This window comes from Pygocentrus nattereri, chromosome 19 (assembly GCF_015220715.1).
Source record: "Pygocentrus nattereri isolate fPygNat1 chromosome 19, fPygNat1.pri, whole genome shotgun sequence".
Taxonomy (NCBI): Eukaryota; Metazoa; Chordata; class Actinopteri; order Characiformes; family Serrasalmidae; genus Pygocentrus; species Pygocentrus nattereri.
This window is the reverse complement of record NC_051229.1, coordinates 33,663,580-33,681,285: the sequence shown is the minus strand read 5'-3', so window position 1 is coordinate 33,681,285 and position 17,706 is coordinate 33,663,580. Positions and strand designations below refer to the sequence as shown.

The window sequence follows — 17,706 nt, the reverse complement described above, 5'->3', positions numbered from 1 at the left end:
CACTATGTTTGCACAAAGCTAACGACCACTCACATAAAAATTTGGCTATTCTAGATTAAACACAGACATATGAGGCTTGTAGGAGTCATTAATGTAGCAGTCATCAAAATGCAATCGGTTGTTTCTTCTGTCACTTCCTAACTATGTTGGTAATTGCTGTTCAAGTGAGTGGAAGCCAGGAAATACCACTTTTACCAGTTTTACCAGTGGTGGGCAAATCTACGAATAAGCGTCTGAATGGAGTTTAGTTGTATTTACTAACTAACCATCTGGTATATACAATCTTCCAATAAGCACCTGAACACAGCATTAATCGAACTTGTAAGGCCTTCAGTCCAGCTCCTGAAGTCCTAACCAATGAGAGCTTGCTTAGCTGTATCCACTTCAATAGCAGGAGAAAAAAAGAATCTGATTGGATCGTTTTTCTTTGCCCGTTTCAAGACTCTAACACATTTAATTCCAGCCAAAACCTATCAAAGAAACAAGAGAATTACTACAATACTTGCAGAGTTTAGATACAAGCGTGATGATTCTAGTAAAAATGAACTAAAAATGACAAAGTAACTTTATTTAATAGAAATCATTGTCCTTTAAGGCCCTGATGGTTCCACTTTCAAGCATATAACACGTCTTACTCATCAGCTAATCGCCAGGCCACTGAAAAAGGGTGGGCTGGAGCGTAAAGGGCTTTAAACGTGCAGAAACTCTAGGTTATTTCCACCTCCATGCCTACATTGGACACAATAATTTAACAACTTTTTGAGTGCTTTTTGAGCTGAATCAGGCGCAGGAAACCACGAAACTGAAAGTGGACCACAGGCCTAAAAATGGAAAGCTGGGCTAATTGCATGTAGCATACATTTCATGGAGAGAACCGCCCTCTACTGGCCTCTTCTGCTTTTTTTTTTTCCACCCACTTTTTTTGCCTTACACCAGCCTGCATGTACCTCTCTGCCATGAACACATTTAAAAACAATATGTAATATGCAACTTTGGATGCAGCCATAGTTTGTTGAAGCTAATTAAGCCAATGACGTTTCTAAGTTAGGACATGCAGAATTAGCACTTGATTATGGCTCGTTGCTGCTTATTAAGCACCATTTTCTGCACAGCTCAATTTAAACAGCTCATTTAAAATTCACTGGTTTTGTGATGTCACAAAAAAAAACATTGACATAAGTCTGACTGAATGACCGCCTTCATTCATAACCGTTCATGCTGAAGGGCAGCCAATCAGGAAAGAGGTAATTTACCTATATTAGTTTTAAAGGCCTAGTTACAATATCAGCCAGATTAATTCTAAAGGAAAAAGAAAGATTGGAGATCGTGTGAAATTAATTATAATTGTTGTGCTACTTAAATAAAATAAAATAAAAACTGAAAAACAGATAAATAAATAGACGGCATGATATGGGGTTGGAGCGGCCGTTACTGTTGCCTAGCTACTTAAAAAGAGTTGGCATAGTGATATCTAACCAGTGAAAATAAAAGCGGTAAAAAATACACAAAAACGTGATATATGTGCTCGGTCCGTTTACTTGAACTAAATTAAATGTTGCATATATGTTTATATTACCTCTATTATATATAAGTATAATTCTCCTCGTTTTATTAACGTATTCCAAAGGACTTTTAATGACATAATTCTGTGGAGGAATGGCGCCACTTCCCGTGTTCAGGGCGGGGTAGAGCGGAAACGGCTTAATACGAGAGCGATAGAGAGGGAGGAGGTTGAGGGAGAGAGATCAGAGCATCGAGTCCGAGTTTGTTAGCCTCCGTAGGTTTGGTCGCCGGTTTGCTGCTTTGGACCTGTGGGACATCTAAATACAGACCTTCGGGCTTTATTTAAAGGACAACATACTTATATTTACTGGAAAAAAATATATTTATTGCCTCGTTCAAGCCAGCTAGCGCCGTTGGCTAGCAGCATCGACAAAGCTACTAACGTTCACTCGCCGTCGAGCTGAGTTTGTTCGGGGTTGTCGCTCAGAATAAACCGACCGACTTTTTATGAATTAAACGCGAGGGTTTTGTGGTAAGGTGTTTATCTAGCTAACGGCATTAGCTTACTTTCCTGTTACCAAGCCTTGTGCCTCGTTTTCGCCCCCCGTTTTTTCGCCAGGCAGAGATTTTTGGTCAGTCTGCGCCCTGATTTGGAGTTAGCGAGCTTAGCTTAGCCGGCTAGTTCGGACTCGTTTGGACGGGCGTCGCTTGAAAAGCAGCACCTCTAATTAGAAAAGCTGATTTAGACCAGCTAAATTACCCCCCCAGTAAATCTTGGCGAGGTAGCCAGGTATTTTGACAAGGGCTGCAGACTGCTGAAAAGAGAAAAATGGCCGGAGTTAACAGTGTGGAGGCGGTGAAGCGCAAGATTAAAGTTTTGCAGCAACAGGCAGACGAAGCCGAAGAGAGAGCCGAAGTCTTGCAAAGACAGGTCGAAGAGGAGAAACGAGCCAGGGAGCAGGTAAACGACACGAAATAAAAACGTTTTGGGACTTCTAACGGCGTTGAAACCACAGCTAATATGCCGTGTTTTTATTGGTTCTAATACCGGTTTATCCTGAAATTGAAGTCTGCTTCTTTTTTCGAATTTCCACGTTCCACCTTAAATGCTGCAGCGGTTCCACTCCGGCGCTTCAGGCCGCCTTAAACGCCAGAATGTAACCGCTGCAGCGTTTAAGGTGGAACGGGAAACTTCGGAAAAGAAGCTGGCGAATTGAAGGGCAAACTTTACCCTCATCCTCTCTTTTCTGTATATTGTTAAGCCTATTTTGCAGGTACAGATCTGGCCTGTTTTCAGCTTTCCTCTTTTCTTCAGCACATTACGTAACTACTGGTAATTATTAACGTTAACGGTTCTCTAAGTGGAAGTGTTGGAATGCTTGTCTTATAGGTAGCTACAATTCGCAAAAACCGTTTCCTATAGTATAGGAACATTTTTGAGGCATTAGCCAGCCCTACCTTTGCTTATGTGCCTGTTTCAGCTCACAAACCTGCCCGTTCTGCTTGTTCAGGCTCTTAGTTAAGCTGACTTAACTGTTGGCATTGGCTCTGTAATGTTGGGACATGAGAGAAAGAACTCTTGGTCTAGAGGTGGGTGATATGGCAAAAAAATATTGTGATACTTTGAGAAATTTTTGTGATACGATATTACATGGTGCTTTTTAAAGACATTGATCAATTGGCACAGAGCGCTAGTAGTGCTACAACTAAAACAGTCCTTACACTGTGTATTTCACATACTTTGTTGCACTAAATCCAGTTTACACATTACTAATTTTGCTGTCATGCAGTCGGTCAGTGTTCTACATGTATTGATATAATTTCCACACTGTTAGAAAAGCATGTTGTATTGTCACCTTTTTCACAGTATAGATGTATATTGTCACACTGCTTGGTCCTGTGCTGGACTGGGTGATTTGATCTCTTCAGATGAATTTGGTCTCAAATTAGCTCTGAAATGCTTTCGTTCATGAGGTCAGATATGAATTCATGCACATATTGCCATCATCCAGTGTTGGCAGGGTGTGGCAGCTGTATGATATTTGAAATTGCTGCTAGTAATAACTGCTGCAAAAGCTTTAATGCATTTGACCATAGCCTTCTCCTAAACATCTGATAATTGATCAGAGCAAACAATATTTACATTGTAGGCTTGTTCATTTGTTCATGATGCATGTGGATCATTCATTGATTTGACATTGATTAGGATGTGCACGTGTGCCATTTCAGGAATGAATATTCACACGAGTCAGATATGGTCAACTTGCATACTTCACTGTGATCCTTCAAGGTGAAACATCAGATTTAAGCAAAAAAAAAAAACAATAGCAATAAATCTTGTCATGTGAACTTGAGTCCTGTTGTTTTTATACAGACATTTTAGACTCGTGTTGTCAAATGTTTTAGGGTAAAGATGGTGTGCAGTCCCCGTGGAGTAGTGCTCAGCTGCCACAGGAAGCATGCTTGCCAACTCATTGTCGGCCCTTTTTTGGACGGGAGCCAGAAAGGAAGTGATGCTAAACCGTAGTGCAGTCTAGGTTTGAAAATCCCCATGTATAAGAGAGCCAGCTTGCTGGTAGTTTTTTTTTTTTTTTTTTTTGCTTTAAATAAACACTTGCAGGTGTTTGGTAAAAAGCTCTTTCAGTAGAAGTATTTTTACATACATGTGTAATTAATTTGTTTGGGTAGTTTGTCCATTCAGCTGTCTCCATGGTGACTGTATGAATCAAGGGGTTGAGTTTCGGTGGCGGGAGGTCTGTCCTCACATGCTGTCGTACGGTCCTATGCCATTACCATGGCAGCAGCGTTTTGCTTTCCTGCTTGTGAGCGTTCTCTCAGACAGGCACCGCGGGCTACACTGCTTCTTTTGTTTTTCATATTTAGTACTTTTCTTATTGTGTTTAGTTCTGGGTTGCATATTTTGACCTAATTAGGCGCATACCAGTGCCTCCCATCTGCTTGGGTTTTTTTGGCGGCATTTCCCCCAAATAATTCCCATCCATCTGGCTTCCATTTTGCCACTATTTAAACTCTGTCCTTTCGTACAAGGTCTGCGTTCATGCTCTTCTCTGAGTCAGTGAAGATATAAGCAAATCTAGTTTTATAATTGGAAACCCCCTCTTTATCTGCAAAGCATTAATTTAATTTGTTACACCCACAGATGCATTCTTACTGTGACACACATTCCATTCAGCCTAATGAGGAATCGTCACCCAGCTTTAGTGTCTCATTCATTTCAAATGATGTTTTTAGGGTTCAGGTCAATGTAACACTTTTTTTTTTTTTTTTTTTTTTTTTTTTTGGGTGAGTTAACATTAGTGTAGTGGCAAATTTGTCTAGTTTCAATTAGCCACGACAGCATAGTCCAGCTTGGTAGCATAGCATTTTAAACTGAGGCTGTTGTATTGTGACTAAACAGCATATCTTATGTTAGGTACTGTGCTAAAATGTCTTATTTTACTGGCAGAACATATACATGAGCTAGTACCAGTCGGGTTATGAGAAGCTACTGACATGTCTGTCCAGTCCAACTGCACATCAGTCAAGGGAGAATTTACTAAGCTTTTGTTTTGGATGGCTGGCTGTGACATGACTGGAGGACGATGATTTGGTATGTTCTTATTCATGTTCTCTCCCTCTTTTTCTGGCTTCATCTTGCTCTCTTGGCCTCATGTAGGCGGAGGCGGAGGTGGCCTCTCTGAACAGGCGTATCCAGCTGGTTGAGGAGGAGCTGGACCGAGCCCAGGAGAGACTGACCACAGCGCTGCAGAAACTGGAGGAGGCAGAGAAGGCTGCGGATGAGAGTGAGAGGTGTGTGGGATTGGACAAACGAAAGAATGGTTTAGACAGTGGTAGCAAAGGCTTGAATCCAAATAGCAGCAGAATCTTTGAGCAGTAAGCTGTTCGTAGGACTGCTCTTAAAAATAAAATATACACAGCCAAGTACATGTGTGTTATGTAATGTCAAATCCTTTGGGATGCTGCTGCTGTTCTGTTCTGATGATTCAAGCTTGGATGGATCCTTAGTAATATTGTGCTGTGTGTTAGAGGTATCTAATGCAAAAGACTTCTGCCTTTGCTTCAGTGGGAGTAATTTGGCTCTGTTTGCTTTAAAAATGTGACCTACGTCACATGTTCTTGAACAGGGTCCTGTTTTTAAAACCCAGTTTTAGGCTTTTTTTTTATAATGGCTAAACATTTTTTCCCTTTCTCAAAAGGGCCTTAATTAAAAAAATAAAAAATAAAAACATTGAAAAATCTGATTTAGAGAACTTTTTCCATACTGAGTGGCCAAAACATGTTTGTTTGACTGAAATGTTTTTGTTTAAAACTGAGGTATAACAGGCTAATATAATAGTGTCACCCCCAAAAATCTATGGGACTGATGTCTCTTGCTTTCTAGTTACATTTGCTCCATAGCCTCACTACATAACGGGAAAAAAAAAACTTGAGACGCAAAACAAGTCTTGTGTGGTTGACTACATTTTTAGGTGGAAGAGAAACTGTGCAAATCATTAAGTCATAATGTCTCTGACTCTGCAGCATAGTTTTGGAAAGGCTTGGTTTATTCATTGGCTTTGCAGCTTCACTGGGTGTGGCTGTTGGAGGTTGATCTACCTGTCTGAATATCTGGCTTGTTTGTGTCTCAGGGGCATGAAAGTGATTGAAAACAGGGCCCTGAAAGATGAAGAGAAGATGGAGCTGCAAGAGATCCAGCTGAAGGAGGCCAAGCACATTGCTGAGGAGGCTGACCGCAAGTATGAGGAGGTGAGGCCTACCCCAGCTTCTTATTCCCTTGAGCCAGATCCCCTCCTCCACTTCTTTCTGTAACTGTGCGTGTGTTTGCAGGTGGCTCGTAAGCTTGTCATCATAGAGGGAGATCTGGAACGTGCAGAAGAAAGAGCAGAGCTTGCAGAAGCGTGAGTCAGGCTCTTGATAGTCACACACACCCCAGTAGTTTTTAGTGGCCAACACCCTAGATCGTACACAGCTGTACTCTCCCTCCTTTTTCAAATAGCCAAGCTGTTATAGCATTGTACACTTCACACTCTGTTCACTGTTATCTTAAGGTGGCAGCACATTTTCAGGGTTTCTTTTTAGGCATGGTGCACTGAAGTATGCCATTAGCCTTTAATTAACATCTGCATCACCGCCATCATTTAACAGCTTTTTAAAGAATCGTTGCCAAGTCTATTTGGTCACGTGGCACAGCCGTCCTATCATGCAGCGCTTTTAGACTAGTGGGGTTTTGCCCTAATTGCATGTTGTTTTGCAGCACACATCAAATGCAACCCCACCTTTATGTCCCTCTTTTTAAAACTAGCTTCAGAGTTAGAAACTTAGTTGTGTCAGTCTTTAGAAATATTTTAACTTATACTCTTTGCGAGTGTTTATCTCCTTACAAGGAGTCTTTGTAGACATCATAAAAGTGGGAATGCTATATCATGACTGTTACCTTTGCTTCCTCCTTTCCCCATCTGTGTGGCTGATTTGTGTTCATGTTCCGAAACACCTTCATCCCTACCCACTCAACCCAACCTGCATGTGCTTTGGGTCACGTGACTACCCCTGCCCCTATCACCTCCCTCCCTCCACAAAACAGCAATAAACGCCGTTTGGAGGAGCTGCTGAGGAATTACGACCAATCGCTGAAGAGTCTGCAGGCAGCTGAAGACAAGGTACTGGCCCAGTTCTGTTACCCAGTGGGTTCCTCTTACAGGCCCCGGGGCTGTCCAACTTGAAAGGTGGCATCAGTACTTAACTGAACAGCATTGAACTGTGGTTTAAATAGAACTGAATGCTTGGTGTTTTGGTGCCATTTTTAAAGGTAAGATCGGGAGGGCCTCTCAGGGAAGAGCTTTAGTTTTAGGCAGGTGTTTGAAAAAGCCCTCACACTCTCGATTTACCTGGCCACTGTCTTTGCACTCATCCTCCCACTTATCCCCCTTGCTCTGCCGCATCCATCCTACCTTTCGTCTGCCTCTTGGCTATGTGAATGATCTGTGTGTTGTGTGCATGAGATTACTTGCACTTCAGAATCTTCAGACATACTCGGCGTACTCACAGCATGAGTTTGATCTTCCCCATCTCCATTGCTTTGGTTCCATTCATTTGAACATTTGATCACTTCCATTTTGAGTTGCCTACATCAGTGCCCAATGTTTTCACTGTTGCCCCTATTAAAGTGATTTTATTTTGTAATCCTAGGTGAAATATGGCTCCTTTCTGTAACTGTTGTTAATTCCACCCAGATCATGCACTAGCAGTCCAGTGTTTTCATTCATGCCTTTCTCAATGTTGTTTGTAAATTTATTTCTTTTTGTCCCCTTTTCCATACCCCCTTCACCCATCTGTGCCACACTTATTCTCAATTGTTTACCCAACCCTCTTCACTGTCTTCTCTTCTCAATCCACCTTCACACTTTGACTCCTTGTGTTGCCTCTCCCTCCCCCCTCCCCCCCTGTTTCCTGTGTCAAACACCTAAACATGATATTTGAAAAATGCAGCAAATGTGCGGAATTGGAGGAGGAGCTGAAAAATGTCACCAATAACTTAAAGTCCTTGGAAGCCCAGTCGGAGAAGGTAGGAAGGAGGGAGGGAGGGTTGGGAGGGGAGGGTATATTTATTCTGCATGCCTGTGGATTGAAGTGGGCAGTTTATTTTTTGTATTGTAGTCTAAAGTCTTGGTTGAAAGTGGTCAAACTGATTAAGATCTTACAATGGAGTTAGAGCCACAACACTTCTGGGAAAACTTTTTCCAAACTAGTTGTAGGGGCCACCCTTGCTTAACAGCAGCGTACAAATGACTGCAGGGTTTTATCAAAAGACCACCGTTGCCTGGTCCCAGTAGCACTATGCCCATCTGTTGTGCTCTTGTGTAATTTGCCATGTTTTAAGAAAATGCTTTGTCATTACCATTCTTTGTGAAGCTCACAAAGTCCACCCAAATTTCTTGTCTTGTGGGCAAATATTTACCGCGTATTCATCATATTTTTTGATAAAGAATTGCGGTTTTATTGTAAATTATTAGCTTAATTGTTATTATAACCTTTATCAGGAAGTCTGTCTGTATCTGTCTATCAATTCTGTCATTTTCTTGGTATGCAGTCATTGCCATTGATGCCCGACAGTATTTCGCCAAGTGTCTCTGCTGAACACATTTAGGAAACAGAAGTTGTCATAGAAACGAGTGTTTTTTCATAAGAAGGTTCAGTGGGAGGTAGTTACAAATGTGGTAAGCTTGAGCAACTAATGTGAGGGACATTCTCCAGAGGTGTTTCTATGGAATAGATGAGGCAAGGCTTCATATTTGGCATTGTGATAATTACTTGGGTTATTGGACAGCTTTCAGCACCTCTTGCTGTAAAGGTTTGCCCTTTTACGCATGCACTAGAACCTGTTTCTGATGCTGTTGCATACTTTTGCATGTGCTGCTGTATGGTTGGACAGGAACCAGTCATGCGTTTTAACTTTGCATAAGAGCAGCAACCTTCTCTAAATGACCTGTTTGTTATAAAAAAAGCTTTCAGTAGCTTCACATTTCAGAATTTAGTGTTTCAATTCCTTGTAAGATTGTGACCTATTTAGAGGCATTCAGGGGCAGTATAGGTGGAAATAGCTGGAGAATAGCCTCATGGGTGTCCTTGCGTCCTCATAATTTAACCCTTGAGTGTGCTCAGATGAGGGTTGTGTAGGAGTAAACACAGGCTTGTTTAGTCAGCTTGTTTTGAAGGGCAAGAGATCCATCTACTCGCAGCCAGTGCAGCTGTATACACTTCTTTACATAACGCCACTGACTTCAGAGCTGATGCCAGCCAGTGCAAAGAAAGAACACTTTTCAGCATTGGCCACTGACATCACTGACAGTGATGTGAAGCAGCCATGCGCATGCTTGCTGTAAGGGCAGCTCTATGTTTTGCATGGTATAAATGTGCTAGATAACTGGGGCTTCGTGGCCATTTCTGAAGCTCGCTAGAGCGAGTCCATGGCTGATTCAGCTCAGGCTGTGGACAATTTTGTACTCAAGCAAGCCTCTTGGGGCTCGAGGGAGCCCACATATATTAATAGCTTGGTTTCATTTCTTCCATACTCAAAGATGCAGAGGAAAGCAGAACAGGTACACTCAGTTGTACAGGTATTCTAGCACTGGTACAGAGAGATGTGGCGCAGTAGATGCATTTGTGTACAGTATCTTGTGGGGAAATGTCTTTAATGGTGGGTTTAAAATGTGGATCAGAGATTGAGGTTATGAATAACGAGAAGCTAGACCAGCCTCTAATATGAGATGGAAAGTCTACATTTGTAATGCCTGGTTCTCTGATTGGCTGCCTCTGCTTCTTCCTCTTTCAGTACTCCCAAAAGGAGGACAAGTATGAGGAGGAAATCAAGATCCTGTCAGACAAGCTGAAGGAGGTGGGACACAGTTCTTCACTGGAATATTAAATGTGTGCTAGTTTCAGTAAGCCTGCTGTGCTCTTGGAGTGTTCATGTTGTTGTACTCCACTGCATTCAAGTTTGAATATACGTTGCCTGATGCTATACAACAATGGCTAATAGTTGAAAGAAATGCTTAAGGCTGTAGTTTTTTTTTTTCATTCCCCTACTCCTTTACATTTCTTCTTGATGTGTGTCTTTGTGTAGGCAGATAATCCCAGGTAATTTTATTAATTACTAGGTAGATCTTTGGAAATTTGCATGAAACTAAAAATAAAGTTTCAGTCTCATGCTGACTTCTGAACACAATTTGGGAGTGGGAAGCTGTTAGCAAGCAGTAGGTGGCTATATTAGTGAATTAAAGTTTGAAAAGACTTTTGTTATTTCAAATATTACTTTGATACTCATTTTTAAAAAAAATACATTTAATATTTTTTTCCTCCCATTGTCTTTAATGAAGGGGGGAAATAAAAGCTATGTTAGCAGCTGATGTATATACACTTGATAAACTTGTGGTCTTGTGGATGTGTTTTTTTTTTTACTGCAGGCTGAAACCCGTGCTGAGTTTGCTGAGCGTTCAGTGACCAAGCTTGAGAAGACCATTGATGATTTGGAAGGTAGGATACTCACTACTCTGGTGTGAACAGTTGGTCCTAAGTTGGCTGGAGCTGCCCTTCTCTCAAGTCCACTTGTTGACCGTTTTATGTACACCCACAGATGAGCTGTATGAACACAACCTGCTGAACTTCAAGACTGATAGTGGAGAATTGGATCATGGCCTTAATGACTTGACCTCAGTGTAAAGCCCCCTTGTGTGATGTGTGATTTGTGTGCAGTGGAGTGAGCTGCATGGGTTTTGTGTTTTTTATAAAAAAAAAATTTTCTAAAGAGACTTTAAAGTATTTCTTGCAAAGGTGGACATACCAGTCAGGAATGCAGAACTAACCACTGCTTTAGTTGGAGGTTAATACGGCAGAGTCTAGTGATGCGTTCACAATTTCAGTTGATTCCAAAGAAACCAGAAAACTACGTTTTTTTACGAAAGTTTGTATTGGAGGTACTGGAAGAGAAAAAATGGCAGAAAAAGAGGGAAATGCATCCTGGAGTCAGAGGTTGGCTTATGACTTGCAGTAAAAAGTTTCTGAAATCTGCAGTAACCTCAGATCTTCACTGAGCTTACAATGCTGTAGAAGAGTGGGCATGGCTGTGTTCATGCAGTGCTGATGTAGCTATGCCCCATGACGTGAACAGTTCAAAGGAACAGATTACGGATTACTAAACTCGTACCTGCTCTTGGAAATGTGCCACTGAATTGAGCTATTGGCACTGATGGCAGCTGAATTTAAGTATGTATAAATACTGTTGTAGATGCAGCATTTATAACCCAAACCCAAGTGCTCTGGATTGTGAACACAATGGCTTTATTTACAGAACAAGGCAAAATGGAAAGTGAGACTTTTAAGCAGTGTTCACATTGCAAGTGACAATCCGGTTTGTGTGATCAGACTGTAGGCGTATTTGCTTTGATATCCACATTGGTTGTCATGGTAACCGTGCAGGAGTGCGCTTACTCACCAAAGTGATAAAGGAAAAAGTATTTCATGTCCTCACATCTGATGCTAAAAGTAAGGGCAGTGCAAAAATTGAAAACATTAAATTTGAGCAGACTTTTAATTAGAAATAATTGTTTTACAGAGAGGTGTGCAGTAACCTTGAATTCCTCTAGCACTTCCCTTATCAGTCACCATGACAACAGTATAATACTAACAAACATGCTGAGCCCTGCATGTCTTTGTTTCGATTGTCCACATTGTGGTTCTTGCATGTAGAAATTTGAGTGAGTGTGCTGTAGGGTAGAAACAGCGAGACTGCTCTTCAGCTGGAATGGATGAAAATAGATTGTAGTAGGTGCCCACCTACACATCCAGAATACTTACAGTTGGGTCGCGTCAGCCATGTGTTGCCATGGTTTACTCTTGCTGTGCTGTTCTAGTCACTGTGATGGCTTTGCAAGTGTTTCGGACAACAGTGACCGAATTGGCCGTGTGGCATGAGGAGGAATTTTCAGTGCATCCTGTGGTGAAAATGGTGGTTGCAAATATTGTGTAACTTATTGCTCAATTTTCTGCTTTTGAAAAATTTAAACTTTGATATCTGGCGCAACAATCATTCTAACTCTGAAATCATACTCATCTTTTTAGTAAACTTTAAGCATGACTTTCAGCTAGGGTCTAATTTAGGAAAATAACCATTTCTTAATAAAATTGCCTTGTCCTAACTCTGGATACAAAAAAGTTACAGAAGCATCCTAACTTGCCAGAATATCCACAGTGGATAGTGTCATAACTTTAAGATCTCAGTGCTGTTAACTTTTTTCACAGCTTTATTCTGCTGAAAAGCTCTTACTTGATGAGCAACTAGATGACACAAGATGGCTAATATTCATTTACATAACGGTGCTAAACTTATTTTTATGGCAGATGGTATAATGTAATGCACTTTTTCTTTTTCTCAAAAGCAAATTTTAAGCGTTTATATTCATTTTCAAATTGGTAAGAAATAACATCAAGTGCAGGAGGATTACATCGTTCAGGAGGGGAAAAAAATAATGTACTTACGATTCAGGGTGTCGGGTTTTAAACATACACATATATACAATAGATATCTCTCAAGTTGAGCCAGACTAGTCTTGGTCCTTTTCAAAATGGGCAAACGGAGGACCGCTTCAACTCGGACGGCTCCAACTGTTTATTGTTTAAAAATCACAGCTTCTCCAAATGCAATACATTAATTCCTTTATCTACATTCCATATGTTGGTATTGATTGTTTCCACATACATTATAAATTATTTTTTTTGCAATAACTGTTAAAAAGAATGACCTAGCGCTCATGTCTCTCCACGGTTAGTCATTCATTGTTCCCAACACAGCCCAAAGTGTATTAGGTTTCCAGTCCATTCCAAATGCTTTTGACTGGTAATTAACTATACTGCCCCAAAATGTGTTTTAGCTTGCTACATGCCCATAACGAATGTATCCATGTACCTTCTAATGCATTACATTTATTACGTAAAGGGGAAAGGCAGAACATTTAAAGTGGGGTCACCAACATTGTTAATGTCTCAACTAGCTCTTGTAACCTTGCGGAGGTAACAGCTACACCACTGCTGTTATCTTTACACAGCTTCCCAGGGGTGAAAAGCTCACTAGTTGGTTGGTTGCTTGATTAGATATGATAAAGGATTAACTTTATGTAGTTGAGTATTTTTCATTCCCATCTCATGGATTTCTGAAAAATCTTGATTTTAATGTAGATGTACCCTTCAAATCGTTCAGCTCTATAAAATATTGTAATTTTTTTTTTTTTTTTTTTTTTTAAATGATCAGTATTGTCATGTACGTTGTGATTTTTCTTTTGGCCCGAAACGCCAGCATATCCACTTTTTTTCTAGCTTTAGGATTAAATGCTGAAGGTGGTGTGAAAGACTGCCGGTTAGTTGTGGTTGTCTTGTCGTGGACTCGGCATATGGGTGTTTGGTTGCTTCTTATAGGTCTGACTCAACTATGGGCAGCTCAACCACTTAAAGCAGTGTTGTTGATGTAGGGTCTGTAGGCTTGTGATTTACAGATTGCACGCTACGCAATTGTGATTGACATTTAAAACAGATGTTTCTCGAATACTGCACCTGGAAAGCTGTGTGCATTCTAAACGTATTGTTGTACTATTTTTGCAGAATGAGTACTCCCCCTCTCCTGTGGTGTCTTTCTTCTTCATCCCAAAACTGTTCCTTCATGATCACTGCTTCATCTGCTCTTACCTCAACACATTCTGTTAAACCATTTTTCTGTTTGCCTCTCTTTCTCTTTCTCTTATTCTTTGTTGTCTGTATTTCTGGCACACTTTTTTTTTTTTTTTTTTTTTTTTTTCCCCCCCTCCCTTCTTTCTCTTTTTGTCCCTATGATGCTTTGTCCTCTGTGTCCTCCCTCCCTCCCTCCCTCCCTCTTTCTCTCTGGCACAGAAATAGTTAGGATTCTGGGTCACTATCTTGTAATTGTCCCACTTGTCTGCTCCCCCCACTTCTTCTATGTTGCTGTGCTCTGTCTTCGTGTACCATGTCTCTATCATGAAGGTGAAGATAAGAGAGGAAGCTTTGGCAATTTTGTGTGTGTGGCCACTCTAGGGCTGGAAGATGAATCGTGTTTATATCAATCTGAATCTAAGGGTGTGCAATTCTCAAATTGCAAGAGCTGCAATTAAAACAAACAAAAAAAAACTATGGCCTACATCAAAAACGCTGCCCTTAGTTTTAAGATTATAAAATGTGAACAAATGACGTAGAATTTGAGAACTGTCTACATAAGGTAGAAAATCAGAGTTGTATTTCCATATTTTGTAACATCACAAGCACAGCTGGCTAGTAAAAGTTAATATCCTGGTCTTGTCCACAAAAAAAGGCCTGAACCTCAATTTATGGAATATAATCGCAATTGCAATATCAGTCAAAAAAAATCGCAAGTAGATATTTTATCCAAATCGTTCAGCCCTAGGGTGCTCTTATCTCTTCCCTCAGTGCATAAAGGACTGACTTTTCTGATCCTGGGTGTCTCATTGTTCATCACAATTGTCTGATCCTTACATCAGTGTCAGTAGCACCCAGCAGAAGCTACAAGATCAGCCCAGTTATAGTTAGATGTGGATTAGAGATGCACAGTAAAGATATTCATACCTAAATGGGCTCTTTAGGTGCCCATTTCCCAGACAACCTTGCTTGTGATGTAATACAATTTCTTCTCCAGTTCATATGTCGTACAGAATGGAACTCACTGCAATATATTATAACCTGCTGCTGCAATGACACTCCTAATTACATCTGTACTAATTGTGCTTTTAGTTTACCTCATACCACTCGGTGCCTGCCATCATGTAAATACAGAATCTGTCTCATATGCCATTTTAATTAGCAAATAGATCTGTCTAAATAAGCTGCAAAAACATAGTTCATGATGAAATTATGGTAGCTCATTCATCTGTTGGGCAGATACTCCAGTAGAAGAGATGTTGAAGATGAAATGCTGCTGCTACTACGAAGATGTTTGTCAAGTGATGTGGGGATTGGCTTAAGTAGTCTTCAAAGCACTTGGTAAAAGTTATCCATCAGTTACTCTTCACTGTTGCATATTAAAACATAAAGGACCTGAGATATCGACTAATTTGGAAAAGACAAAACAGTCTTCTGTGTACCAGCTGTGGAGTTAGACCAAGATGTAGGTCAGGGAGGACTGTTTTCTTGGAATAGATGTTTGAGCTAAGGCACAGTTAGTCATACTTTGATTCCTGTTAGAAGGAACTGATTTGGATCCAAACTGACAGTAACATGCCCTTAATTCCTGCTCGTTAGCTAATTTTAGGATATGGAATGGCATGCGCTTCCTGGTTTTGTCTAGAGTTTGAGCTTTTCTGCTTTGGAGACAGAAAAACACAGTTCTTGATTTAAATATATAAGTTGAAAAAGCTGAGGTCAGCATTTTAAAGTTCACACACTCAACAGTTTTAGCTCTGAGTCTCACAGAACATCAGCTGTAGGCAATTATGTAATGGTGTAGAACAAGTTGGGTAAGCAGACACGCCTGTGCTGGGCTTCAAGTTCTTTAGTGTAAAAGAAAGATGTGGAGGGGAAACAGTCAGTGGAGCTTTGATTTACATATTTTTAGTTTATTGTTAATGATGAATTGAAAAATGAATTTTCAAGCAATTTGAAATGTATCATTTAAGATTTAAAGGCTGTTTCTGAACTAAAACAGGAGTGGCCTTCAATATTGAGCCCACTCAATTGGAAAAGTGTGTGTGTGTGTGTGTGTGTGTGTGTGTGTGCGTGTGCGTGTGCGCACCATTTGGCAGGATATTTAATCTGAGCATGGAGACAAGTTAAAATTCTCACCACTCTGTAGAGTTGTAGTGATGTACGTGGTCAGATTTGATCATTTTCTGTTAATGTCTTGATTCTATAGAGCTCCAGTTACCTAATTCTGGGGTTGGTTTGGCTCCGAAACCAACATTTTTCAAACCGAAAGAAAATTGTGATCTGACGATGGCTGTAAATAATGCCAGAACCTGAATTGCCCCATGTAAAGTGTTATGCAGCATGTTTGTTCATGTCACAAACATTGCACAGAGCATTAACTCTAACCAGATTACTGTTTAAATTGTTAGTGTTTTGCTTCCTGTGATTACAAAAGAGATGTTTTTAGAAAAAATAAACAAATTTAAAACTGCCCCTCAGTATTTTCCCAAATTGTTTTTTCCGTGTTAATCATTACAACCCATACCACTTTTTTTTTTGTTTCCTTTTTTCTTTTTGTAGAGAGGCTCGCCACTGCCAAGGAGGAGAATGTCAAGATCCATGCCACGCTGGATGCTACCCTGCAGGACCTCAACAACTTCTGAAGTCCACAGGCCCTCTTCTTGCCCTCAAACGTCTCACCTGTACCTTTTTCTACCCATTCCCCCCACTCTCGTCATTGCTGGGTGGCTGTCTTGGCTGAACAAGGGCAAGTTGCTTTTTGGTATAGGTAGCACTTGGCTTTATTCCTTACTTCCTGACCACAGCCCTCAGTATCTGAAGGCTCCCCTTCAATTTTTGTTTTGCATCTAGCTTTATGTAGGCCTGCCCCCCCTTTCTTTAAATAGGACAGCATATGCTCATGCACCAATGTCTTAAGCTTGCTACTCTGTTAAAATATTCCTTATTTGATTCATTCCTGCAATTATGTGCAATTAAGTAATTAGGTAACGTGATGTGTAATGGAATGGCTCTTGTTTGATTGCCAGGTTGCTGGGTTTGCTCTGTTCTGCTAGTTTTCCTGTCCCACAGTGCAATGTTAATACAACAGAGAAAGAACTGGAAAGGTCATAGTGCAAAACATTATTAATCCTCATTCCACACGCTTTGTCACTCTCCTATTCCTTGTAACTGCTGAGCTCTTTGCCTAGCCCCACTCATTTTAACACTTACTAAGCAGTTGATCACCGTTTATTTTACTGTGCCAATGCACATCATGTGGGACCATTATACTGTTCTCTTAGATATACGTTTTGTTAAGACAGGGTTAACATCAGTTTCTTAAGGAAGCAATTACTCTTGACTTGCCTACCGATTTTTCTTTTTTAAAAACAAATTCCAGAACGAGCCACAATTTACTAGACCAGCTCTTGGCGGTTTTCATGTAACCTTTCCATTTCTTTTCAGAGGAGGATTTATGGTTTTGGTGTAGGGCAACACTAGACGTCAAATGATCTTCTTTTACCTGAAGTGTCAATTGCAGTTAAACCATCAGGAGCCTTTGTCCTCTTCAGGTGAAGGTTTTTCCCCCTCTCTCCAAAGCTCACAAGAGGGTTGTAGGGAGAGATAAGGGGTCTTCACATTCCACTGCCAAAATGGAGGTTAAAGGGCCAATAAGGAGGGCAAGAGGGATGAGCAGACTTTAAAGGTATTATCTGAGCATCTCATCAGTGTAGTTTCTATTATGCTCTGGAACAGAAAACAAACCATTGCATTTAAATAAGGACATCGAAGCACCAAGAACCTTTTTAACTGGAACATAAATTGCGAAGTTAAAGATGTAAACATTTTGCTATCAAGTGTTTCATTGTAATAATGACCGATCAAAATTTCTTTTTTAATAAAGTACCATAATACTTATTCACCCTCCTGACTTCTGTTTTGTTTTTAAAAATCCTCAGTAAGCCTGAAGCTTGGCTTTTTTTAGAC

General features: G+C 40.5%; 1 protein-coding gene across 2 annotated transcripts; it reads left to right on the top strand.

The window, feature by feature from the left end:
* The first annotated feature begins 1,702 nt into the window (after positions 1-1,702).
* On the top strand, positions 1,703-17,641 carry LOC108424039 (tropomyosin alpha-4 chain-like). 2 transcript variants are annotated; one of them, XM_017691786.2, is made up of 8 exons: positions 1,703-2,464; positions 5,180-5,313; positions 6,153-6,270; positions 6,352-6,422; positions 8,011-8,086; positions 9,854-9,916; positions 10,485-10,554; positions 16,300-17,641. In XM_017691786.2, the coding sequence occupies exons 1-8, from the start codon at positions 2,333-2,335 to the stop codon at positions 16,380-16,382; spliced, it is 747 nt and encodes a 248-aa protein (XP_017547275.1). In that variant the 5' UTR covers positions 1,703-2,332; the 3' UTR covers positions 16,383-17,641. The 2 variants fall into 2 exon arrangements, with proteins under 2 accessions (XP_017547275.1, XP_017547274.1); XM_017691785.2 differs by lacking the exon at positions 8,011-8,086 and adding an exon at positions 7,106-7,181.
* The last annotated feature ends 65 nt before the right edge of the window (positions 17,642-17,706 follow it).

What these genes read in the sequence shown, in the direction of transcription:
- LOC108424039 (XM_017691786.2), top strand. Translation starts at nt 2,333, where the DNA reads ATGGCCGGAGTTAACAGTGTGGAGGCGGTGAAGCGCAAGATTAAAGTT. An exon ending in CTGACCGCAAGTATGAGGAG is followed by an intron (nt 6,271 to 6,351) that starts GTGAGGCCTACC and finishes GTGTGTTTGCAG; the next exon opens with GTGGCTCGTAAGCTTGTCAT. An exon ending in AGAGCAGAGCTTGCAGAAGC is followed by an intron (nt 6,423 to 8,010) that starts GTGAGTCAGGCT and finishes TGAAAAATGCAG; the next exon opens with CAAATGTGCGGAATTGGAGG.